This window comes from Dryas octopetala, chromosome 2 (genome assembly GCF_963921425.1).
Source record: "Dryas octopetala chromosome 2, drDryOcto1.1, whole genome shotgun sequence".
Taxonomy (NCBI): domain Eukaryota; kingdom Viridiplantae; phylum Streptophyta; class Magnoliopsida; order Rosales; family Rosaceae; genus Dryas; species Dryas octopetala.
The window spans coordinates 24,757,454-24,782,228 of NC_141367.1; the positions used below are offsets into that span (position 1 = coordinate 24,757,454).

The 24,775-nt window shown below is 35.8% G+C and overlaps 3 protein-coding genes across 5 annotated transcripts; 2 read left to right on the forward strand and 1 right to left on the reverse strand.

The window, feature by feature from the left end:
• Window positions 1–1,567: 1,567 nt before the first annotated feature.
• On the forward strand, window positions 1,568–8,689 carry LOC147294560 (proline--tRNA ligase, cytoplasmic-like). 2 transcript variants are annotated; one of them, XM_086230681.1, is made up of 13 exons: window positions 1,568–1,663; window positions 1,838–1,908; window positions 2,005–2,087; window positions 2,175–2,267; window positions 2,733–2,849; window positions 3,260–3,447; window positions 3,730–3,796; window positions 4,432–4,554; window positions 5,654–5,806; window positions 6,723–7,007; window positions 7,573–7,791; window positions 8,195–8,288; window positions 8,426–8,689. In XM_086230681.1, the coding sequence occupies exons 2-13, from the start codon at window positions 1,854–1,856 to the stop codon at window positions 8,488–8,490; spliced, it is 1,542 nt and encodes a 513-aa protein (XP_086086807.1). In that variant the 5' UTR covers window positions 1,568–1,663; window positions 1,838–1,853; the 3' UTR covers window positions 8,491–8,689. The 2 variants fall into 2 exon arrangements, with proteins under 2 accessions (XP_086086807.1, XP_086086808.1); XM_086230682.1 differs by having other exon boundaries at window positions 1,838–1,898; window positions 2,004–2,087.
• A 432-nt stretch (window positions 8,690–9,121) lies between these two features.
• CHR18 (chromatin remodeling factor18) lies at window positions 9,122–18,616 on the reverse strand. 2 transcript variants are annotated; one of them, XM_086230680.1, is made up of 24 exons: window positions 18,278–18,616; window positions 17,984–18,047; window positions 17,451–17,539; window positions 17,306–17,361; window positions 17,068–17,143; window positions 16,819–16,885; window positions 16,372–16,438; window positions 16,129–16,195; window positions 15,838–15,921; window positions 15,720–15,761; window positions 15,428–15,583; window positions 14,481–14,558; window positions 13,551–13,619; window positions 13,395–13,460; window positions 13,173–13,301; window positions 13,008–13,064; window positions 11,861–11,950; window positions 11,617–11,682; window positions 11,420–11,488; window positions 11,251–11,352; window positions 10,974–11,099; window positions 10,043–10,101; window positions 9,935–9,971; window positions 9,122–9,727 (listed from the first exon to the last, which is right to left on the reverse strand). In XM_086230680.1, exons 1-24 carry the CDS (start codon window positions 18,518–18,520, stop codon window positions 9,323–9,325), a joined length of 2,364 nt encoding a protein of 787 aa, XP_086086806.1. In that variant the 5' UTR covers window positions 18,521–18,616; the 3' UTR covers window positions 9,122–9,322. The 2 variants fall into 2 exon arrangements, with proteins under 2 accessions (XP_086086806.1, XP_086086805.1); XM_086230679.1 differs by having other exon boundaries at window positions 11,251–11,355.
• A 1,181-nt stretch (window positions 18,617–19,797) lies between these two features.
• On the forward strand, window positions 19,798–24,652 carry LOC147294562 (aspartic proteinase-like). The gene is made up of 14 exons (XM_086230377.1): window positions 19,798–20,061; window positions 20,306–20,683; window positions 20,764–20,824; window positions 20,957–21,051; window positions 21,153–21,265; window positions 22,004–22,172; window positions 22,266–22,305; window positions 22,723–22,787; window positions 22,897–23,010; window positions 23,106–23,170; window positions 23,284–23,440; window positions 23,542–23,661; window positions 24,050–24,138; window positions 24,350–24,652. The coding sequence occupies exons 2-14, from the start codon at window positions 20,318–20,320 to the stop codon at window positions 24,432–24,434; spliced, it is 1,539 nt and encodes a 512-aa protein (XP_086086503.1). The 5' UTR covers window positions 19,798–20,061; window positions 20,306–20,317; the 3' UTR covers window positions 24,435–24,652.
• Window positions 24,653–24,775: the final 123 nt, after the last annotated feature.

The following is a 24,775-nucleotide window of genomic DNA, read 5'->3' on the forward strand; positions in this document are numbered from 1 at the left end:
AAAGGCCCGTTTGACACTGTTTCTTGGAAACACTTTTATTGGAAGCGCTTATGCTAAGAAGCACAAATATATTTTTATAAAAATTTAAGTAGTTCATGCAAAAGCATTTAGAAGTGCTTCCTAAAAGTGCTTTTATAACCCATAAACATTTTTATTTATTTTTGTCAAACGCTACTAAAAACGCTTCTATTAATTTGAAAACACTTTTGGCAATTCTAAAAGCAGTGTCAAATAAGCCCTAAGACTAGTGTTTTCCCTTTATAGTGAGTTTATTTTTTGGAAGATTATAAATATGCACTTAGGGTCCGTTTGACACTGTTTCTTAGAAACACTTTTATTTAGTAGCACTGTTCTCAGAAGCGCTTATGTTAAGAAGCACATATAAATTCTTATAAAACTTCTAAATTGTTCATGCAAAAGCACTTGAAAGTGCTTCTTGAGGAAACATCTATTTCAAAAAACCCCTTAGAAGCGCTTTTATCACTCAGAAGCATTTCTAATTATTTTTGCCAAACACTACTAACAGTGCTTTTACTAATTTGAAAGCGCTTTTGACAATTTTAAAAGCAGTGCTAAACGGGCCCTTAAAAAATAGTAGTGTGAACTTTTTTATTCGCACTACACCTGCATGAGAGGTCTACCAATAAACTATTGGTCTAGTAGTATATTTTATTTATATTGTTTGAAAAGATTCCAAATTCAACTCCTCAAAACACAAGGTCTAAGAAGTTTTTATTTTTTCTCTATATAAATCTTGGGCCAAAGTGCACTTTTGGTCCCTGTTCTTTAACAAAAATTCCACTTTAGTCCTGTTCTTTCAATTTTAGAAATTTCAGTTAAGTACTTTCATTAAGTTTGCAATTTGGTCCAAATTATTAATTAGGTTTAAATTGTTAGCAGAAATATAAAGTAACAAAGATATTTTGGACATTTTAAATAATCTATGAGTGAAACTCATTTAACCGATGACGTTACCCAATCACATTTGGACACATGTTTTTTTTAATTATTTAAACTTTTGTTTTTTATTTATTTCTTAATTATCGTTTTCTTAATTATATTGTTTTTGTAGACCATATTAATTATGAAATGTCTAAAATATTCATTCATATGCACTATCATATCATATTTACATCTAAAAAATAAACGGAATTAACAGTTTAGATTTAATTACAAACGTAATGAAAATACGATATTAAAATTGTCAAAATTGAAAAAACGAGAACCAAAATGAAAATTTTGTTAAAGTACAGAGGCTAAATGTACTTTGGCCTAAATCTTAAATGTTATTACTTTTTAGTTGCTTGACACACATTTTTCTTCCCTTACTTGCTTGACACACATTTTTCTTCCCTTACTTGCTTGACACACTTGTTAGGAATGTAAACCTATCAGGCTATCATAGATTGAATAATATATTTCTTCTATCCTTTTTGAAAAAAAAAAAACAAAAAAACAAAAAAAGTAAACCTTTGTTGATGGCCAAGCGTTTGGGCCGAAGCCCAAATGGGTTTCCCACAAATTGGCATTTAAAAAGAAAATTTGTGTTTTAGCTGAGCATAGTAATAGAGGCACTGAGGCAGAAGGTTAACCTAAGGAGGCAGAAGAAGAGCAGAGGACACCAAACTGCGTACTGCAAACGCAACCAACCAGATCCAATTCGGTGAGTCTCTCGGTATTTGCCTGTTGACTTTAGTTCTCTTCTGAGTCTGATTAAACTGTTAGGTTTTCTGGGTTTCTTTAGCATATGGAATTGATTTATGGGTTTTTCTAGTAGTGTCCCAATTATTATTTTATCTCGTAATTGGGTAATATGTGGTGTAATATGTTATGTTAGGTTAAAAGAATCAAACATGTCCAGCGACGGTGCTAAGAAGTCTAATGCCAATGCCAAGAGTGCTAAGAGTGGTGAGCCTCCTCTTTTGTCTCTCAATTTTGAAGCGTTACTTTTGTGAGTTTTCATGTATCTGTTAGCTTAGCTTTGAATTCCTTACTAATTTTTAGGTGGAAAAAAGGAGGTGAAGAAAGAAACCAGGCTAGGTCTTTCCAAGAAGAAGGATGAGAATTTTGGAGAGTGGTATTCCGAGGTATCTGTCTTTGGCTTTTCATGTTTATGTGTATCATTTTCTTTCACAAGTATAATTATGATATTGGCCCTTTTTTGTTCCATGCAGGTTGTTGTTCATAGTGACATGATTGAGTACTATGATATCTCTGGTTGTTATATTTTAAGGCCATGGGCAATGGCAATATGGGAGACCATGCAAGTAAGTATGCCTTTTCTTATTTAGTCATGCAATTTCTTGTTGTGATAACTCGTAAATAACTATCTGGAGTCAGCATTGAGATAACACATTCCTAGTCGAGTCATTAAGGACTCAATTCAAATTTGATATATTTTGGCATGGTTTCAATTGATGTCATCTCCCCCTGGTAGTTTATCTATTTTTCCCTAGTATTCTTTTCTAGAAATTTTAAACCTGGTACTACTTTTTAGTGGTATCCTCATTTTCTCCCCCTTGTTTAGATAATCTCACCTTGCATTTATATAATTGAGTAGCAGTGCCAGTTTTGTAATATGTCCATCCCCAAAGTCAAAGTTAAGAACTCCATCTACTAGTTTTTAATTTATTAGTTTCCTAGCTCATGCTTGCAGATTTCTATATTCGTTTGACAAATTGCTATGGTAACACCAGAACAATTGCTCACTTCCTAATGATGTTGATGTGCAGGCATTCTTCGATGCAGAAATAAAGAAAATGGAGGTAGAAAATTGCTATTTCCCTTTGTTTGTCTCTCCTGGTGTTCTGGAACGAGAGAAGGATCATATAGAGGGTTTTGCTCCAGAGGTGAGAAATAATACTGTTGGAATCTAATCTCCTTTATACTCTCTTTCCTCTTCTCTTATTTGTTATAATACCAACTTTAAGGTTTTGACAGCAACATTCCTTACATTGTTACACACACACACATGCTCATTTGGTTGTTGATAATATTTTTTACTTTATTTTTCACTTTATTTTTCTTTGCCTCTTTCTGTATTTGTTATCCATTCTGATTATAGTGTCTAACATGTGATTATAAATTTGTTTCTTTAGTGGTTTTAAGTCAGAGTCTTGTTGTATAATGATAAATTTGTGTCTTTTAATCATCACTTCACGAAAAATTTGAGCATGTCCTGTTATTTACCAGTTACCACTATGTTACTGTGTTTATGTTATTTACTCCTCTTTGTTCATGCTTTTATGTTTATAAGTAGGTTGCTTGGGTGACAAAGTCGGGAAAATCTGACCTTGAAGTGCCCATTGCAATCCGTCCAACAAGTGAGACTGTTATGTATCCTTATTACTCTAAGTGGATCAGGGGACACCGTGATTTACCATTGAAGTTAAATCAGTGGTGCAATGTTGTTCGATGGGAGTTCAGCAATCCTACTCCATTTATCAGGTATTTCTTTTGTCTTCATTGTTCGGTATGTCTACACCCTCTGTCTGTACATACTAGTTCTTATAGCATTGACAATGAAAAGATTAGATAACCTTTTTATTGCTTCTTTTTAATTCTCCTGGATTTCAAGTTTTTCAGTTCTTACTTGATGTTTGGTTGCATTTGTAGTCAGGCTTTCTAATTGTCCTCTATGTTACAGGACCATTTTCTATAACTTTCTCTTTTTGGCAAGTACATTACATTTTTTTTTTCTTCCAATCTGTTTTCTGCATATGATTTCAGGAGTCGGGAGTTTCTTTGGCAAGAAGGCCACACCGCTTTTGCAACAAAGGCAGAGGCAGATGAAGAGGTAAGGAGTCACTCATATTTTTGTTTCTCCTTTCACTGTCCTAGGATGTAGCCTATCCCAATTTCTTATGTGGATAAAGCATTAGTTATGTTTTTATGTTCTATAATAGTTTGATTTTCAGCCTTAAGGGTAGAAAAAAAATATTCTCAGCTCTGGTCATCTTTCTTACTATATTATTGTTGGTATTACTGCCACATGTCTGTAACTTGTATTAAATAAGCAGGTTAAAAGATATTTACTTATGTCTGGACTTGTGTAATTATTTTAGTCCACCCTTTTGATATGTATTTGCCTGTGTATCATTCCCACGATTCTAGAAAACATTAATCAAAACTGCAGATAAACACTCTCTATTTTTGTTCATGGATGATTTTACTGGTTGTGGTGCTGTATCAGTTTTTACCGTAATTTATTGGATTTGTGGTCTTTTGTGTTTATATCTTTTTTTTGAATAGGGTATTTTGTGTTTATATCAGCCTTAAAGCTACACTAAATACAGGAAATTATTCCATTCAAGCTTTTTTCCTTTCATATATGCATTCCCCTAAGATCTGTTTATTTATTTGCTTGTTAATAGTATCTCACTGAAAGTGAACCTTTGAAGGTTGGTTTCTGATTATTCATCCTGATTATAGGTCCTTGCGATATTGGAATTGTACAGAAGGATATATGAGGAATATTTGGCAATTCCAGTCGTGAAGGGAATTAAGAGCGAGGTTGAGAAATTTGCTGGTGGTCTTTACACCACAAGTGTAGAGGTACTTGATATGTCCTTTACATATATAATCATTTTACCATTTTTTTTAGAGAAAAATTTTCAAAAAGGACTTAAAACTTTACCTACTGTGCTAGTTAAGGATATGAACTTTGGGGTGTACCTATCTGCCCCCTCAACTTTAGTTTTGACATTAATATGACCCATCCGTTAACTCTGTTTCAGGGGCATTATTGTCCATCTAGCTTCAGATCCATTTTCTTTTGTTTTCCTGAGCAACCAAACACTTGTTAGGGAATTAAAGATAAACCAACCAAACTCCATGCTACTGATTACTCTATAAACCAGTAATCACCACACAATCCACTTTCACAATCACCCACCTTTTTTTTATACACCCACAGCCATCCTCATGCCCCCCCCCCCCGAACCTATTTCATCATCTAAAAAAACAACCAAGAGACAACCTAACAAAGCCAGAGCATTTTCCCCTTGCTTCGTGCTACAGAGAGTTGGTTCTCCACCTCCTTATCAGCTGCTTGGGCCTTTCACATATCGGAGGATTGCACCAGTTGAAAAATGAGCAAATCTTCTCCAAATCATGAACACCCATTCACTTACCTTGCACCAATTTACACAAAAAATAGAGAATTTTGGGTGGAGTACATGTTCATGCCGCAAGTTAGTTTGCTGCTCCTTTCCCTTTTTTTGTCCTTTTCTCTTCTTCGTCAATTCTGTGAATGGATTAACAAGATTAAAGTGGCACATATATATATAGAGTTATGGGTTTTTTGGTGGAAAATGCTGGAAGGGAATGGCTTGAGCATTGGTGGGAAGCAGAGGTTAGGGAAAGGGTGATTGGGCTTAATGAAGAACACCCTGAAATGTCGAGTTTAACCTTGAAAATGTGCCCACGCGCAATGCACATGGTCATTTTTGGACGGAAACTCAAACAGAGTTAACGTATGGGTCATATTAATGTCAAAACTAAAGTTGAGGGGGCAGATTGGTACACCTCAAAGTTCATATCCTTAACTAGCACAGTAGATTAAGTTCAAGTCCTTTTTGAAAAAATTTTCCTTTTTTTTTTTTAATACCTCTTCTATGATGGACGACTTGAATATATCAATTCAAATGTGCAGGCTTTCATTCCAAATACAGGCCGCGGTGTACAAGGTGCCACCTCACATTGTTTGGGTCAAAATTTTGCTAAAATGTTTGATATCACTTTTGAAAATGAAAAGGGAGAAAAGGCCATGGTTTGGCAAAACTCTTGGGCGTATAGTACTCGAACGGTAACTTTGCTTTCTTCTGATTCATGTTCCACTCCATACAAGACAAATTTTTTTTTTGCTTGGATATTAATCACTGTTGGCATGCATCAAACATATTTTGAGTCATCATTCATCAAAACATGTCAATATTCATATTTTCTGTGATCTTATTTGACCTTGATGTAAGATTGAAGCTATTGAATATCCTACACGGGTAGTTGTGGTTTGTCCATTTAATCAATATATGCTCAGCACCTCAGGGTTTTTTTTATTTTTTTTATGTTTTTATTGTGTTTGAGTCGGGCTTTTTCACTGATGTTTAAAATTTAACTTACAGACAGTATCATGTCTTTGCAGCATGGTGTAACTGCCTTGCTGACAGTTAAGTATAGGGGAGCTATTGCACAAGTTGTTTAGTTTTGGTACTTTAATGTCAAATGAGAATACTACTCGATATTTTGCATGTATTGAGGAATAAAGGAAATATGCATGCAGAATAATGAATGAACAATGGGCTAATTTTATGGAGGTCCATGATGTATAGAATAATTTACCTAATCTAACATGGAGATTAGGTTGCTGCAATTTGACTTGTTATGTGTACATTGTCATTTATTGAGTATGGCTGTAACGTTTCTGTGCTTGGCTATCTGTCTGCTGTGTGGATCCAATGTAAATTACTGGACTTGATTTGCTATTATAAAAACTTAATATTCATTCTATATGAAATTCTGTGCAATATTCTTTGAGTTATATAACTTATGTGTCACTTAAATTGTCATATCATATTATGCTGTATATGGCAGACTCCCTGAAGCTCCTAGAGATAGTTAAGTAGACAATGTAAATCTTTTTTCTACCATGTCACTTGTCATTTTCTGTTCCATCATTATTACTATTTTCCATATTGATTTTTTGTTATTATTATTAAGTTCAGATTGGAGTGATGGTGATGGTGCACGGAGATGACAAGGGCTTGGTATTGCCACCTAAAGTGGCATCTGTCCAGGCTGTTGTGATTCCAGTGCCTTACAAGGATGTTGATACACAAGCCATATATGATGCCTGCTTGAAAACTGTGGATACCTTGACTAAAGCTGGTTTTCGTGTTAAGGCAGATTTAAGAGACAACTATTCACCTGGTTGGAAGTATTCACATTGGGAAATGAAAGGCGTTCCTCTAAGGATTGAAATTGGACCAAAGGATTTGACCAATAATCAAGTGAGGCTGTTTTTTCAATTTTATTTATCATTTTCCATATAGTTGCTCATTTTTTCCTTTTGTTATTTATCTGCTGTTGAGTAGACCAGTCATTAGGCCCTGAGACCTTGTTAGCACAGATCTCATGGTTTTATTTCTGGGCCTGATCAGGAAATTATAAGCCCGCTAATGCAGGTCAGGTGAATGTTGGCCTTATCAGGTTTTTTAGTGAGCCTCCTACATTCAAGATAACATGTTATCTGACCCAATCTTCCTTAATTACAATATGGTTAGATGCATCTTTATCCTAGTAATATTTGGGTGCGGATCTGTCTGCTGTTTGGACAAGCTAACAATAGGTAGCCTATCCAGTATGGCTTAACACCAGGGCCAAGGGTTGTTACCTGAGACTGACCCGGGAAGATTGAGGTGCCCAAGAAGCAAGACATGACAAACTATAATAAATTTGAAAATTTTGTAATTTTTAAGATGCCAGTGTTTACAATTGTGGTTTGTTACCTTGTTTTTCAATTAATATCATTTTTGATTCACTATAAGAGTTGAATTATCTTCATCTGGTTTTTAGGTACGCATTGTCCGTCGTGACAATTCAGCAAAAGTGGACATAGCTGTGAACAATTTGGTTGAGAAAGTAAAAGATGTGTTGGCTAACATTCAGCAGAATCTATTTGATGTTGCAAAGGAAAAACGAGATGCTTCTATCAAGGTTGCAAAGACATGGGACGAATTTTTGGAAGCTCTAAACCAAAAGAAAATGATCTTGGCTCCTTGGTGTGATGAAACGGTATGACAATCACTGTCATCAATATTATGATCTAGCATATTGCTTGTAAATAGAGTTTTTGTCTTGGTTGTGTAGCTCTACTTTTCTTTTCTCTATTCTGTTGTAATCTTACAGTTTTCCATCTTTATTACATGATTTTTATCAGTTTCTCATTTTAAATTTCTGACTAGTGGATATTCTTATATCATCTTTAGCCTAGACTAGTGGGTATTTACATCACTCAACTGATTCTTGAACCTTGACCTTTTAGTTTGCTTTCTTGCATTGAGCTGAAAACTAGGTCTGCTTGTAATCTATTGTCTTCTCATTTGTTGTAATATTCGTGTTCATTTGTACAAACCCTTTAATTCTGCTGTCATCATCACCCCTGACACCCCCCTTTTTTATATTTTGTATTTATTAGGAAGTAGAAGAGGATGTGAAAGCACGAACAAAGGGTGAAATCGGAGCAGCTAAGTCGCTCTGCTCCCCATTTGAGCAGCCTGAACTTCCAGAAGGTACGATTATAAGTTAATGTACTTCAATATTGTCACAACATGATTGTAATTTCTAGTCAGCAATCATCTCTTTCAATGTTGTTCGTTGAAAAGTAGTGCATTAGTGTTCATAAATTAATAATGCAACTTCTGTGCAGGGACTCTTTGCTTTGCATCGGGAAAGCCAGCAAAGAAGTGGGCCTATTGGGGCAGGAGTTACTAGATGCATCATTTACATATTATGCTGTTTATTACCCCCATTGTTGGGCTGATATTTCATACATTTTATATGTAGACAAGACGATTTTGTTATCTTGGCAATTGTCTGATGTAGCTCCTGGATCAAGGTGGTGTTTTAGTGTCTTAACTGTTAGCCCTTGTCGAATCTGACCAAATGGTGATTGATTCCTAGTCACTTCCCACTTTGTTTTTTTTTTTTTGACTGAATCACACTCGGTACGAAAAACTAAAGTATGTCTACACCCTAGTCTATCCATGATAGTCGAATGCTTTGACACGAGTTTAATGTTCAATATCTTTTAAAATTTACTGCTGAACAGGTTGTATCATACATCACAGTCAACGTCTACAAATGCATACAAGTCGATACAAGTTTACGTATAACTTTTGATGTCATAACCAGTTCATGATCTTTCATCTAATAGCCCCCGATAAACAAAATCTGACCGTAGTAGGATTGAAGGAAAATCTAGGTCCTTACGTAACTTTCCATTTGATTCCTCATTTCTTGCTGTACATCTTGGAGGGGTTTTACAAGCCTCGTATATTGATGGGTCTTGTTCCAGTAACGAATTCTTAATCTTTGTTGCAGACAACTCGAGAAATCCAATTAATGATTTAGCATTAACTTGCACCGTTTATCTTTTAATTTTTGTTTTACATCCATAACCCAATTGTCACCGTGCGGAGTGCTTACAAAGATGAGTGCGGAGTGCATCACCATTCACAAAAAAAGATTTTGTAACTGGTTTGACTTAAATACAGTGCTCTCAAAATTTCAAAATGGAAGAATTCCATGTCAGTACATTCTTCGTTCAGGGCCTCTGGATTTTAAACTTGGGCTGATTTTCATGGTCATCCTGGACGTTGCAACGCTTTATGAAAGAGTCAAGTGTTTTCTGCTTTGCAGGGCTGCTTCGTGGCTGGCTCGCTGCAACTTCCAACATGGAGTCGAGTGTTTTCTGCTTTGCAGGGCTGCTTCGTGTCTGGCTCGCTGCAACTTCCAACATGGAGTCGAGTGTTTTCTGCTTTGCAGGGCTGCCTCGTGGCTGGCTCGCTGCAACTTCCAACATGGAGTCAAGTGTTTTCTGCTTTGCAGGGCTGCCTCGTCGCTGGCTGGCTGCAACTTCCAACATGGAGTCAAGTGTTTTCTGCTTTGCTGGGCTGCTTTGCTGCTGGTTGGCCACAACTTCCATGGTATTTTCATGGCCATCAAGCACCTGATATTCCAAAAACCAGACTTCAGCTTACTATTCTAAAACCAGAAATCTCTTATTCTTGTTGTCCCTAAGATGGAATATCATTTCATGAGGAATTCAAACCATTGCTACAGCAGAGGAATTAGGGAACAGTAAAGTGTGTGCATGTAAATATGTGCATTGCTTTGCTTTTATTTATGAAGCTCCCCAAGAAGGGGTTGAAATTACCTGTCCCACATTTTCCAACTTGTTCTGAGCAACATCCCTGAAGACACAGAATGAGAATTACAACAATCATCAAAACAATTGGAAAACAGAAAATGCATTAGAGCGTACCATATGAGGTCATCAACTGTGTAGTTTGCTAGAAGGTAATATATATTGACCGAAGACACCTAAAAACATGAACAAAATATATCAAGGAAATGGAAAAACATGCAACATTCGCTGTGTGTAAATAATAAATAATAATAGTTATAACTAATAATTATCTTAACCAGTACAGATATCTCCTAATTCATAATCAAATGAGGCAAATCTATATTGTTTTAAAGACGCAGTATCTAATGTGATATAAGCAAGCAGACGTGGAAATCACATAATACCAGATCTTCAAGTGATATTACTAGCATGATATTGATAATATTACTAAGAAGCTGAAATTATCAATATCGAATATAGAAGTTGTACTAATTCTTTCTTCAGAAGAATATTGACATTCTTATGATGCCAAGACATCATGTTGTATATGAGAACGTATGCACATTGTTTTCCAAAACCATCAAAATGCCTTGACAAAAAAGTTCCCATCAACATAGCCCTTATAATAACCACTTCATAGTACCAACATAAATCACTTTATCAATATCATTGAAGGTAGCAATAGCCCCAATTGGATTCCTAATCAGGAGCTACTTATAAATCCATATAACTTACAAAAGCCTGTAGTCCACAGAAAGAGAAAGAGAAATACCAATATCACCCCATCCATCCATCCACACAAAAAATATCAAGAACAAAACAAACTAAGCTGACCAAACCTCAGCCCTAGAGAAAATAAAGTTTCTCATCATGGTATGAAGCTTAAGAACAAATACATTGTGATCCCCAAAACAGGCTTAGGCTCAGCCCATAGAAAAATGAAGGGACACACCAACCTACAGCCTCGCCAAACATGAATTGTTGATGCAATTAATAATTCTGAATTTTCAAGCAAAAAAAAAATTCTGAATTATTGCAAAGAATGCTTCAGAATCAAGAACTTTACCTGGCCAATTCTATGAACACGATCTTCAGCTTGAATTAGGTCACCAGGAGTCCATGACAATTCTGCAAAAATTACAGTGCTTGCAGCTGTTAAAGTTAATCCAACACCTCCGGCTTTGATAGATAGCTGCATGATGATATTCAAAAGATGAATGTTAGACTTAAATCAAGGAGTTTCCCCTGAATTGTCGTATTCCAATTTTTCAGTAGATTTTGTTTTTAACAATTCCAACTTGCAGCAGAAAAACAATTTATATAAACAAAGCAAAATGCCGTACCACTGCTGCCCTGACAGAATCTTTTTCTTGAAATTCTGTAACACAAGCTTGCCTTGACACTGTAGGGATACTGCCATCGATTCGAATGCAACCCACCTTCTTCTTCTGGAAATTTGGCAGTTCAAATAAGCATATCTTTAGAATAAAGTATGAATTCATGTGGCCTTACCAGAAGAAACTGATGTATTGAATCAATCATGGATTGATGGTGTGCAAACACTAGAAACTTGCAACCTGCCTGCAAGAACCGTTATATAACAATGTTCAAACATTTGAAAAGGAAAATATGCAAACTAATAATGATGAAGAAGCATAAGCACTAAATAAAAAAGATAAAGAAAGATGTATCAACATGAGGTGAAGTACCTCAATGACAGTTCCCAGGTAATCCAGAACTGCTGGGATCTTGGCCTCAGCTGAATCAGTATATAGCTAGAGCACAATATGAAGTAAATAGGTTCAAAGTTAACTACTCAATTATAAAGCAAAATTACAAATAAGATCTGCCATGACTATTTTAGCATTCCCAGTAGAAGAAAGGACCAAAATTCAGAAAGAAACCATGTTGGCCCTATGTGTCCTACACTACGAGCGTAATTTGCATGAATACCTTATTAATAAGATTATTCTTAGAAAAGTGAAGTGAGTCAGCCTCTTCTTTTGAACTGCAGGCCTCAATTTTCCCATTTACCACCTTCAACTACAAAACAGAACACAAACATTAGCTCTTCTCTATTAGAATTTTCTCTTTCATGAAGAAACGAAGTGGATATCAAGTAAGCTTTACAAGGCACCTAATTGGTGTGAATGAATACTGTGCCACACCAAAGAAATCAAAGACTGACAAAAGATAGAGAAAAAAGAAACTCCAGAAGCAGAATACCTATCTTCGTATGATGCACAAGGATGCAACAAAAAAAAGGGTTTAGTTGCTGTTTTATGTGAAACCTTAATTTTGGCAGTTATTAGTTTTGTTATGGGAGTGCACTTGCAACATAAAGTGGAACCAAGGGTTATGCAGTTTTGCAGGTCTATCAAAAGGAGACTAGGCTTAAGAGATATTAGATTTTTTTTTTTCTAAAATATACAGTGGTGAAATCATGTTATCGGATAATTCAGGGTTTTTCACGGTTTTTCATTGTGATGACGATAGGCCCATTGTCATGACTACTCCAGCATAAAAATGTATTTAGAACCTATTTATGGGCCTATTGGTCATCACAATGGGTTTAGGGTTTTTCTGAATCATCAAAGTACTAGAAGAGTTCTTTATTGGCTTCAAGCCAATCTTTTAATTGCTCAATAACTAAACTGATGAACTGGTTTCCAAATCCTACAGATATTTCTATGCTCTTCAAATATATTTATAGGTGGAAATTTGGGTGATTCAGAGTATCTAAGGCCTATTTTTCTTAGTTCAAGTACTTGTGTTTCTTGTCTTCTTTTTATTCTTATTTCTGTTTCTGTGTAATTCCTTATTGTTTGCTGCTTAAAACCAAACTTGCAAATTCATGAACAGGACACGTTAAAATCTGTGCCATTGAGATTCCAGAATCCAGACTAATATCAGAATATTGGAAGAAGCTAAACAAAATTTCAAGGCTTCATGCAAAATAACAGCTTAGCAGCCCATAAGAATAAATAACTGCACATGAATATACAAACTACCAATGTCTTACAACTCCAAGAGGCCAATAGTTATTCTCAAATTATCAACTTGATTAAAGAGATTTCATATATAAACAAACTTACATTACCTCGCAAAATATAGCATTAATTGGTTTCATGTCCTTTTCAGCCAAATCTAAGAAGACCTGAGATCATGGGGGGGGGGAAAGAAGAAAAATCACAAATTGTAACAGGACCACTAAGGCCATCTAACAGGTCAAGAAGCAGATTGGACATAGCACACAGACACTGACCTGTTGCCTACGCTTCACAGGAAGCTCAGAGAGAACATCACTTTTAAGTCTGCGAATCATCACTGTTGCCTTCATCAAATTATGCAATTCTTCATGATTACTTGCACCTTGATACAATCCAAAGGTTCCCTGAAATTTCAAAATAGTAAGAAACAAAATATCTCATGACCTGATAGACAACCTACAGATGAAGACTTTAACCAAAAAGAAATAGTGACTTACGCCCTTGCAATATCGATTACCATATTCGTGAACATTTTTGTATACGTCAGGATACAAGGCTTCCAACTGTTAAGTTCATAGAAATGAGTAAAAGAAAAATTAAATTTGGGATACAAATACTTATAAATTTGCAACTTCAGTAGCATTTAGAAGTACCTGCTTAAATAGTTCTATCGGTCGGGACAAAGCAGGAGTCCCACTTAACAATATTGCGTATTGAGCCTTCTGAATAGTTCACAAAGTTAGAAGGGGCAGGGGGGAGATATATATATATATATATATATATAGAGAGAGAGAGAGAGAGAGAGAGAGAGAGAGAGAGAGAGAGAGAGAGAGAGAGAGAGAGAGAGATCAAATGCCTATAAGCCCTCACTAAGTTTGCATCCTAATGCATAGTTGACTGAAGTGGACTAACTATTCAAAGAGGAATAACTAAATGTGTACAATAAGCAGTTTTTTGAGTTTTTACTGCTTTCTATATACTTCTACCAGAATAGGCATAAATATTCCAGTTTAGTGGATGACTTGGTGCAAAATTCAACTGATAATTGTCGAAAATCTATCCAAAATTCTCATCCACTTCATTCATTGGACCTGCCTAAGAGGTTCAAAGTGTAGGAACACCCATAACTAAATATATAAATAGATCTTAGTTCTAAACATGCTTTATGCTAGATTATGTGGTTCACCAGAAACAACTAAAACAAAAACAAATATAACCAGAGTTTACTAGGGAATCATCAAAAGTTTACCAACAGAGGTGGTTTGTTGGACCATTTAGATGCTGGTAAAACCACAATGGATAATAGATGCCCGGAAACTAAACTAATGACTCAATTGCTCCGTGCAAGGGAGAAGTCCCAGAATTAACATCAGAAATACTTTAAATCTATGGTGATCATTCTTCATAAAACTCACACACATCGACAAGTTTACTTCTCTAGTCGATATTAGAAAGAACCCTCAAGAGAAGTACACCCCAAAATCCATATCTATAATGGCCGCTTTAAGGCAGGATTTAGAAGTATAGACTGCGAATAAAGTTAAGAGTTGCAAGCTAGTCATCAGTTCACAAGAGAAAAAGACCTTTATGACAGGAAGGGAAGCAGTTGTCCTCTTTGCTTGAGCATTTTTCAAAAAGTGTGACTCATCTGCAATCACAACCTGAGAAAAACATATCATAGAAAGCAGCTTATGCAAGCAGTGGGAAAAAGAGAGAGAAAAAAGAAAAAAGACTAACAGGGTTTCCTAATGACCCTGTGTTTTTGCAGGCGCATTTCCATTTGTTAAATTAATGGAGGCTCCAACTGTTTTGGAAAGAAAATGTTATAGTGTTGAACTACAACATGGAAACTAGAGTATGTCCCTTCATCCTGCCATCTTGTTCTTAATTTCTTCTAAAAAGTTTCCAGAGAAAACATCAAATTATTCTTTCATACGGTTTCACTGTGAAAGACACCAAAATCATTCAAGAAACAAAAAACAATCTAAAGATTGTTATTTCACATTCTACCTTTACAAGTGTACCCCAATGGTTCCCTGTTTCAAGGTAAGTGGTCTACTGCATTCTCATTCTCATTATGTGTTCCACACAGACCTGCCTCCTAGGTAACATAGATTTAAATTGTAAATTACAAGCATCCCTAAAAACTAATAACCTATAATTATGAACTCTTTGTAAATAACTAAAGAAATGAAAAACATGAGTGTTTTTCAACTTTTTTTCCTTCTGTGGCCACTCATCCATCACATTTAAAGCCTCATATTCAGCTAATCTCATTCTTCTTTAACATGTTCTCTAACAGCCTAGCATTTTCACCCAAAATCATATTTGGCCCAATAGTCATCATACTAATATTCTTTCTTCATAGGTACTTCAAAATCACAAAAGAAAAAAGGGTGAGAGGGTTCTTAGGGAACAATACTCTCTATTCTGACATGACTGATAATGATCCAAAATAATGAGATTTTATTAATTATATTAAAGAAAGCAAGAAGAACTTTACAAGGTCATTGATTGTTCTAATTCTTACCTTAAACTCTGATTCCATTAGTAAATTCTGTAATTTGGGTACTACATCATAGGAGATGATGTTAAATAGGCCATCAAGATGAATGGTCCCTTTGGTGTTTGAGGATACTATTGTAAAGCCGCTTCTGTTTGACCCCCCACATTGAGACAAAACAACCTACTGACAGTAAAATTCATGTATCAAATTTATAATAAGGCATCATAGCAATGAGAATCAAAGAATGTGCTCAATACTCTGGCTGCATAAACAAGAAGTGACTAGAATATTTAGGCAGGGATAGCATAGAACATACAAGTATATCTGATGGAGGAATGTCCATCCATTGTTGAATCATCTGCAAGAAATCAGAAGAGTACATCATATTGGGCAAGATCTGCCTTCCCAATAACTAAAGTAGCTAAAGCACTTACAGAGGCCCATTGCAAACGCAAGGAAGATGGTGCGAGTACAAGAACAGGCCATGAGTCACGAATGGACGAAGCTACGGCAAGAGCCTGAAAAAAAGTGCAAGGTTCAATCCAAGGCAGAATTTGGGAATGCTTTTGCTGTTGTAAATTTCGATCTTATGGAGGGATCTCTACCATATTGTTAAATCATTACACCAATGTTCCCTGCAACAATATGGTAGAGATCTTCCATAGGATTATGACACTGTTAAATCATTGAATGTACAGAAAGAATCCACATGATGAATTACTTGCCTGTAAAGTCTTTCCTAATCCCATTTCATCTGCAAGTAGAGCACGCCCTCCATGTTGCAAGATAAACCTGGAAAAAACAATACAGAAAAGTTAAAAATAAATAATTGAGTAAAAGAATAGATATTTAATGGAAACGAAAAAATAAATAAATAATCATCAACATTATTAGAAGATCATAAGTGTCAATTCAAGTTGCATACAACAGTTATCAAATAAGGAACAATCTCCAGATTAACAAGATACCTAACACCTTCTCGCTGAAATGGCAAGAGCTTTGATTCAATACAGCTAGGTATCCTGTCATATCTGTCTGGACAGTGAACACACCAAGTAAGAAAACAATTAAAAAATAGCTTAAGAAAATGACATGAAAAAGAAAAAAAGAAATTGAAAGACATATAACACCTGTTACTCTTAAACAGAGCAACAATAAAGAATACTGCAATTGAGACCAAAGTTTTACTCTTTCATGAGGTTACCATCCAATTTACAGGACTAAAAACATGCTTTTTGACTACCTTTCTTTTTCCAATTTACATGTTCTGGACCCATATTCATAAATTATGAAATCCACCATAAAATTATGTAAAAACTGAAAACTGTCTGAAAAAGAGGACAGTTCTTACCACATATTCATTACACGTGTCCTGAACTTCACTACTGTTAGAATAATCAGCGTTTAGTATTTACCTCGAATATCTTGAACAACAGAGGCTGCGGCAATAGCGCGGTGAACTAAGGGATCCAAGTTCTCTACCTGTACAAATTTGCAACAAAATAATGAATATAATGAAATTGAACTGGAAAAAAAAATTCCAATTTGGTGAACTCTAAGCATAAATGGTAACAGAGTATACAATAAAACTCAGGTTATATTAATTTAAATGAATCATCGTGTAAAAGCCCAAATAAAAACTAGAAAAGGGCAAAATTTGTCACCTCAACATTAACACCAGATGTTTCGTGAAGAACATTTTCTGCTGATGACAAAGACGATATAGGGAACATCCATAACCTGTAGTTTCAACACCATTACTATTACATCCAGCAGAGGCTCCATCTCACAAGATGTCCAACAGTTGTGAAAAATACAACCATTGACCCAAATTCCATATAAGACATAAAATTAAAGTATAAAACATTTTCAAAGCTTGGGTAAGGAGGTAGGGAACAAAACCTTTCTTTTGCATGCCATGTGGCTTTGGGGATCTTGCGGAAAGCACCTACTAGCACCTGGTGCAAGATAAAGCATAATTGATAAGAAAAGGAAGAGTTTGAAAAGTGCTGCAAATGAACATTCTTTAAGCAAATAGAAGGAGTACCTGGTTATAAGAAAATTTTGCGGCAATATTTCCACTAGCGTGAAGAAAAAATTTGACAGAGAGCTTAGGTAGCTCCTTGGAACGTTCATCTTCATGTAAAAAGGCAACAAGATGCAGATAGGAGCCAAGAGTTAGCCAGCTATTACTTAATATCAGCAGGTAGAGCAATGCAACCAGCGACTAATATAATCAATAGATTGCAAAAAGTTCAAACTGGTATTGAAATGGAAGATTTAACCATTTTTTGATAGTCAAGGTGGGACATTTACTCCTTATTCATAGTCAACTATTGAACATATAAATTGATAAATTCTGAAACATGAAATAAGGAAACATTTATTGGCCTTTTAAGCGTAGGAACCTCTATCAATCATGCCCAATATAAGTAACACTAACATACATGATGAAGCAGTCAAAGACTCAAAGTAGGTGTTAAGCATATCTTTTTGCTTGGAAATAGATGCTTTTTGATGATATAGTAGTAATAAGAAAAAAAGTTCAAAGTAATAGAAATGGGAAAGGAGGAAACTGACCAGAGTTTACTTTGAATGGGGCAGATGGAGGTAATACTCTGGTTCCAGGCGGAAAAGGTGGTACCTACATTGTTGCAAAAACAGTGAAAATGACACGCTCAATACTCATATGCATAAAGCGATGAAGGTGTTGAATTTGTAAAAATACGTCCCCTAAAAAAAAGGGAAATCATTTAAAATGAAAGAAAGAACAAAGTGCAAAAAAGAGAAACACTGTGAATTAGGCATTCGAAACCCTAGAGACTTAAAGAAGCAAACAAGAAAATAAATGAAAAAGAAAAAGAAAATTGTCACCTTGTTTGGAAGATAATCGGGTGTGGGTCTGGCAGGGAAGCTTTCGAAGGTATTTGAGTTGTTGATGTTGTTGTTGTTAGTGGCATTGTATGAAGCAGAAGAAGAAGAAGACGAAGAAGAAGACGAAGAACAAGTAGAAGCAGAGTTGATGCGTTGTTGAGCGATTTTCTGGAAAGCGTCTCTTTCAAGGGAATCGAGTTGTTCGGCGCTCAATTCCCAGTCGTCGTCGTCCTCCAACGCCATTCTAGAACAGACCGAGGAACTGAGTGAGAGTCGCACTTTTTCTCTCACACTCGCACTCACACTCACACTCACACTCGCTCAGAATTTAGCTTTCGATTTTGCGCACGAACGTCTCTCTAGCGCCAACAGTGAACAACGAACAATCTACCACGGTTGAATTCGTGTGATTTGGGCGCTAATCCTTCATTCATGGGCCCGGCCCAACCATCCGCCTTAGCTTTCAATCTAGGCCCAGCACTTGGCAGCCTATTAAGACTAGCCCACTGGGCCCAAATCCCCTCTGTTTTTTTTTTCTTTTTAATCAAAAGTGAAAAGTATTCTTCATAAAAGAAAAAAAAAAGTGTTTGCTGCAAAGATTTTTTATTTTATTTTTTGTAATAAACAGACGCCTTCAGACCAAGATGAGGCCTATTGGAGTGTTAAAAGGTCTTACATTGTTTGTCACCTTCCCAACACATTCGATGTTGGAAGGAACACAAATATTGGCATTCATGGAGAGAGAGCAAAATGCAAACCCAATAATTCATATGCGAGTGCCTGAGGAAACTTCCTTACTGCAGGGGGTGTTACAATCATGCTGTATTTATCCTACTTCAATCGGAAAGCTGATATAATCTGTGTTAAAATGTTTGAGCTTTTAAGAATCATATTAAACATAGCACCGGAGTATGAGATATTGAGTTTGAATCCTAACCCTTCAAATATTTCCTAAGAAGGTAATATAGATTGTCCAATGCTTGTGGCCTTTGGATATGAACACTTGCCAGTTGAACTCTCAACATATATATGGTAACTGTAAGAACATGAAAAGACTGACTTGGTGTGTCATGTGTGTGTCCAAGTGTCGCACAAGTGTGAAAAACTATACAGTGAGTAAATCACATTTGACAGTAATCATTTGCTTAATCAACTATTACACGGCCTTGTCACATGTATTTTTCTCCATTTATGGTCACACAATATATATATATATAACTTTTAAGATTTTGGAGTTGAAGGAGGATGGTGATTATTTTGTCTTGGTAGTTGGTGTACATTATTTTTTTTTTTTTTTGGGTTGGTGTACATTATTAATGACGCAGCATGTTATTGTCTAATCAGTTTAGCAAACCACTTGGGAGCTGAGCTGAGCAGATTAGTCCATCTGCAAGTGCAAGAATTGCAAGATACGTGTCTGTCTTGAGTCTTCATAGATTACCTTTGGTTAGTTCCTAACCCGTACGTAACTGGAAACTACCTCGTGGTTTCCTCAACTCTCTCCATATTCTATACTCTATTCTTTATATGGTTAGTACCAGTTGCAGGTTAATTGTATGACAAATTGACAGTGAGCGCTAACAGACAGTTGGACAGTTGCACAACAGAGAAGTAATTGTGGACAAAGAAAAAGTGTAGCCCAGTAAGCAAGCTACTTAAAGCAGCAACTGGGTCACTCACACAATTCACCACGTAAACCCACGCCACTCCCTCCTCTAAGATTATGAACTTGGTGTGCTTTGTACGTTCTTTGCCTCTCATTCTCACCTGAAAATTGCTCTCAGGTATGAACTATGAAGTTTCTGAATAGTTTTAGTGTATTATGACTAATCATCATCATCAATTCATCATCATCATCATCATCAACATCTTTGCTATATGATTTAAGACAATTTTCTGAACTTGGTAGTGAAAAGTTGCCTACTTGCCTGAAAGACTTTTGTATAATTGAATGGTCTGCATATTGGGTTCCAATTATACAAATGTGAAACTCAGTCTGCTAAAACTGTTTTTATAATGTCATACCAGCCAGAGAGCTCTATGACTATGAGCATGGCGTTTAAGGGTCTTCTGGTTGCAATCTGTATGTGGGTTTGGTCAGGCTCCATGACTGCTACAACATCCCATGATGGGCTACTGAGAATCGGTCTCAAGAAGCAGCCTTTAGACTTTGACAGAATAAATGCTGCAAGAATCACCAGTAGAGCAGTTTCTCAACCTAGAGATTTTGGGGATACACATATTAACTCGAATAATGTTAAATCTAATATTATATATCTGAAAAATTATCTTGATTCCCAATATTATGGAGAGATTGCTATTGGTTCCCCCCCACAAACCTTGGCTGTTGTCTTTGACACTGGCAGCTCCAATCTTTGGGTCCCGTCTTCAAGATGCATCTTTTCTGTAAGTGTTGCAGTGAATATGAAGTGAAATGATGTTCCTTCTTCACTCTTGAGTACTTTGTAAAGTATGACTCTCTGCAGATTGCTTGCTATTTTCATTCTAAATACAGGGCAGCCCTATCAAGTACCTATACCAAAATTGGTAATTTTTCCTATGCCTTACATTTGATTATGTATTTAAGTAACCCTTTCTTGTTATAATTAAAACAACACATTGCTTGAGAGCAATTTTGTTGATAGAGTCAAACTCAAAGCTGTTGTGTTTCTTATTTAGGAATACCTTGCAAAATTCCTTATGCCCATGGTTCCATTTCCGGCTTCTTCAGCCAGGATAACATTAGAGTTGGCGATGTTGTCATCAAAGATCAAGTGGGTCTCTCTCCCTCTCCTATTTTTGTCTTTTCTTTACTTTTTTGTTTAGATGTATTCTTTTTCCAATTTGTTGATGCTATATCTGTTCCCATCCTTAGGAATTTGTTGAGGTTACAAGGGAAGGATTCTTAACATTCTTGACTGCACAGTTTGATGGGATTCTTGGACTTGGATTTCAGGATATTTCCGTTGGCCAAGCCACACCAGTGTGGTATAGTTTTGGCATAAATTGCTAATCTTCTACTTTTGCTTCCTTTTTTTTTGTTTTCAATGTGTGGAGTTTTAACTTTTGATACATTAACTTGTGAACTGGGGGTTAACAGTCCAAACCAACCAACACAAGATGTTACTGGGTTTAGCAACCCCAAATAGTCTTCATACAGCAACCGAACGATAGTGGGAGAAGGACTGTCTGAGATAGAACTCAAATCCAATCCCAAGCCAAAGTTAGCAAGCCCATCAGCAGCAAAATTCCTCTTCCTATAGCCAAAGTTAGCAGGAACCAACCTACATTTTCTCAACGATCTCAGTATACCTGTCTTGGTAACTCTATGACGAACTAGAGGAGCTTCTAGATACTTACTTAGGTTCATAGTGAAAGGGGAACCACAGATAGGACCCGATTTCTCTAGCTGAAGCCTCATCAGTATTTGGAGAACAAAAAATCTTGGGGCCCGTTTCATGCATTTTTGTTTTTTGTTTTGTTTTGTTTTTTTTTTTTAATATTAAAAGGAAAGAAATGAGTAAGAGAGATAGGAGAGGTGAGAGATGATGAAGAAGAGAAGAAGAATCGATACACTTAAAACTAAAATATTTTTTTCATTCAAAACAAATAAATCAGTTTGAAATTGTATATAGTTTTAACTCACCTTATATTATTGAAGGAAAAAGAAAAATAATGATATATCAGTGTTGATGCTGTAAGCACATATTAGTTTTTTGCGTACAGGTATAACATGGTGCAACAAGGTCAAATGAGCCAGAAAATTTTCTCTATTTGGCTAAATCATGATCCAACATCAAAGGTGGGAGGTGAGATCGTCTTTGGAGGATTTGACTGGAGGCACTTTACTGGTGATCACACTTATGTCCCGATTTCACAAAAGGGCTACTGGCAGGTTTATTGTAATAAAAGGAAATTGCTGTTGCTCTCTAATATCTTTTCTTACTAAATGGGGTGACATTTAACTCAATTATGTTGATCTCTCCAGATTGAGGTGGGAGATATTATTATTGCAGACAATTCTACAGGTTCTATCAAATGTCCACTCCCTATGGTTTTCAACAATCTTTATTCTATGTTGAAAGATAAAATTACATTAAGATTACATTAAGTCTAGGAATTCATGTATTCTCTCCTCTTTTTCCCAATATACATGCGGTGTGCATGTCTAGTCCAGGCAAGCCAAAAGTTCTCCCTAAAACTTCTGGAAACTGCACAAAGATTTTTTTGATCAAAAAACTGCACAAAGATTGATCGCAAAGATTATCACTTTTTAAATGGTTTGTGGATTTCCAATCACATTGGTTATTATTTTTTAATGTCCATAATTAAAAGAAATGCAATTAAGTTAGTTACACTGGATGTAGAGGTCTGAAGAAAGTCAAATAACTTGATTTTATTTTTAATCAATTTACAAATACATACTTGATTTTACAAATTTTCAGGACTGTGCAAGGCTGGCTGTGCTGCCATTGTGGACTCAGGGACATCCTTACTTGCTGGTCCAACTGTAACAAATCATGCCTAATGCTTCAGACATGAGTTTATTGTTCTTCTTTTGTATTTTCATTCTACAGAAACAACTTATACTCCATCCTTGATTAGCTATTATTTTTCAGACTATTGTGGCTCAGATCAACCATGCCATTGGAGCTGAAGGATTTGCAAGTTTGGAATGTAAAAATGTCGTTTCCACTTATGGAAATTTGATATGGGAATATTTGATATCTGGGGTTTGTACTTTGCCTTTTAACTCGTTCAAAGCTTCTTTTGCAATTCCCTTTAAGAAATGAAGAAATGCGTTAGAATTTACCTCACATCTCTGCAGGTACGACCTGATCTAGTGTGTGTGGATATCAGTCTATGTTCGTATAATGGATCTCGTCATGTGAAGTTGAGACTTTTCTTTTTCTTACAACTGTTCTTTTATGCTATCCAGTTTTCCTTTTTCGTTGTTTCCGGTCAGTCAAATAACCATAACAAGAGGCAAACTTATACTTGTGCAGCAAATATATTGAGACGATGGTTCAAAATGAAACTCAGAAGGAATCATCAGTTGATGAAACTGCTTTATGTACTTTGTGTGAGATGATTGTCTACTGGATTCAACTACAGCTTAGAAAACAGTTAGCAAAGGAAACAGTATTTAAATATGTGAATGAGGTAAATTCTTCATAAAGTATGAGACTTCAGTGATAATATGCATAGACCATTACCAAAAATTCTTTGATACCTTTCCCTTGTGAAATTTTTGTCTGTTAAAGTTGTGCGAGAAGCTTCCAAATCCTGTAAGAAAGTCGTTCGTCAACTGTGATAACATTGCAGACATGCCAGATATTTCATTCACGATTGGAAACAAATCCTTCACCCTCTCTCCAGAACAGGTGTGGGTTTTGCTATAGCATTCTTTCACCTTCTCTACATTCATGGCCAATATGTCACTTGTCTGTGTATTGTGCAATAATACTCATATTCAAGTTCCATAAACCAATGAAATACCAAGTTTAAAATACTGCTACACTGCAATGGTACTGTGTTGCATAACACTTCAAGTCAAATGGGTTCTAACTTTTTATTGGTGTTATCTAGCTCAGTCTTCTATGATCATAGCTGCCACTTTGTAACATAAGTAGTAGCTTGGTTTTGCTAAGATAGAACTCAAAGGTTTTGAAAGGAATTAAATTCAACCAAAATCTTTTGAGTTTCTCTTCATTATCAAAGATTTTTTTTTTCTTTTATAATTTCTAACATCTTTTGGACTTAAATGTTCAGTATATACTTAAAGTTGAAGAAAGATGTTCTACTGTCTGCCTTAGTGGATTTGTTGCTTTGGATGTGCCTCCCCCGCAAGGTCCCCTATGGTAAGTCACTACGATCCTCCTTTAAGTCCGGACTTATTGCATCGATGCGATTATGCACCTCCATGGACAGATGACTATGCCCTTGAGTATGCATGAATGATAACATGTACTAAGAAACAAAGAAAGATAACATGTACCAGCATAATAATTTGTGCAAAATCTTGATTTTAAGGTTTGTTTATGAATGTTATGACATTAGTACATTTTGCAGGGTTCTTGGAGATCTGTTCTTGGGAGCATACCACACAGTGTTTGACTTCGGTAATCTCAGGGTAGGATTTGCGAAAGCTGCATAGTAATCCTTTGATTTGCCTCTTTATCTGTAAATTTGTAGGCTAATACTAAACCATGGTGGAGTATAAATGCCCCATGGGATTGTCTTTTTTAGTATCCAGTGCGATGCATTAGGGCCTTTTGTAATTTGTCCATAAATAAAATGCATGCCATTTGCTAATAAGATGGCAGGAATTGCCAAATATTTGATATCTGTAATAAATTATATGTTGCCACCTAAGGCTAGAAGTATATTATATATCTATGACCAGATTTGACATTAAATCTTAAGATAACAAAATGATTCATAAGAGCTCATAAGAACAAGAAAACATAAGGCTTCATTTTCGAGCTTGATGGAGTA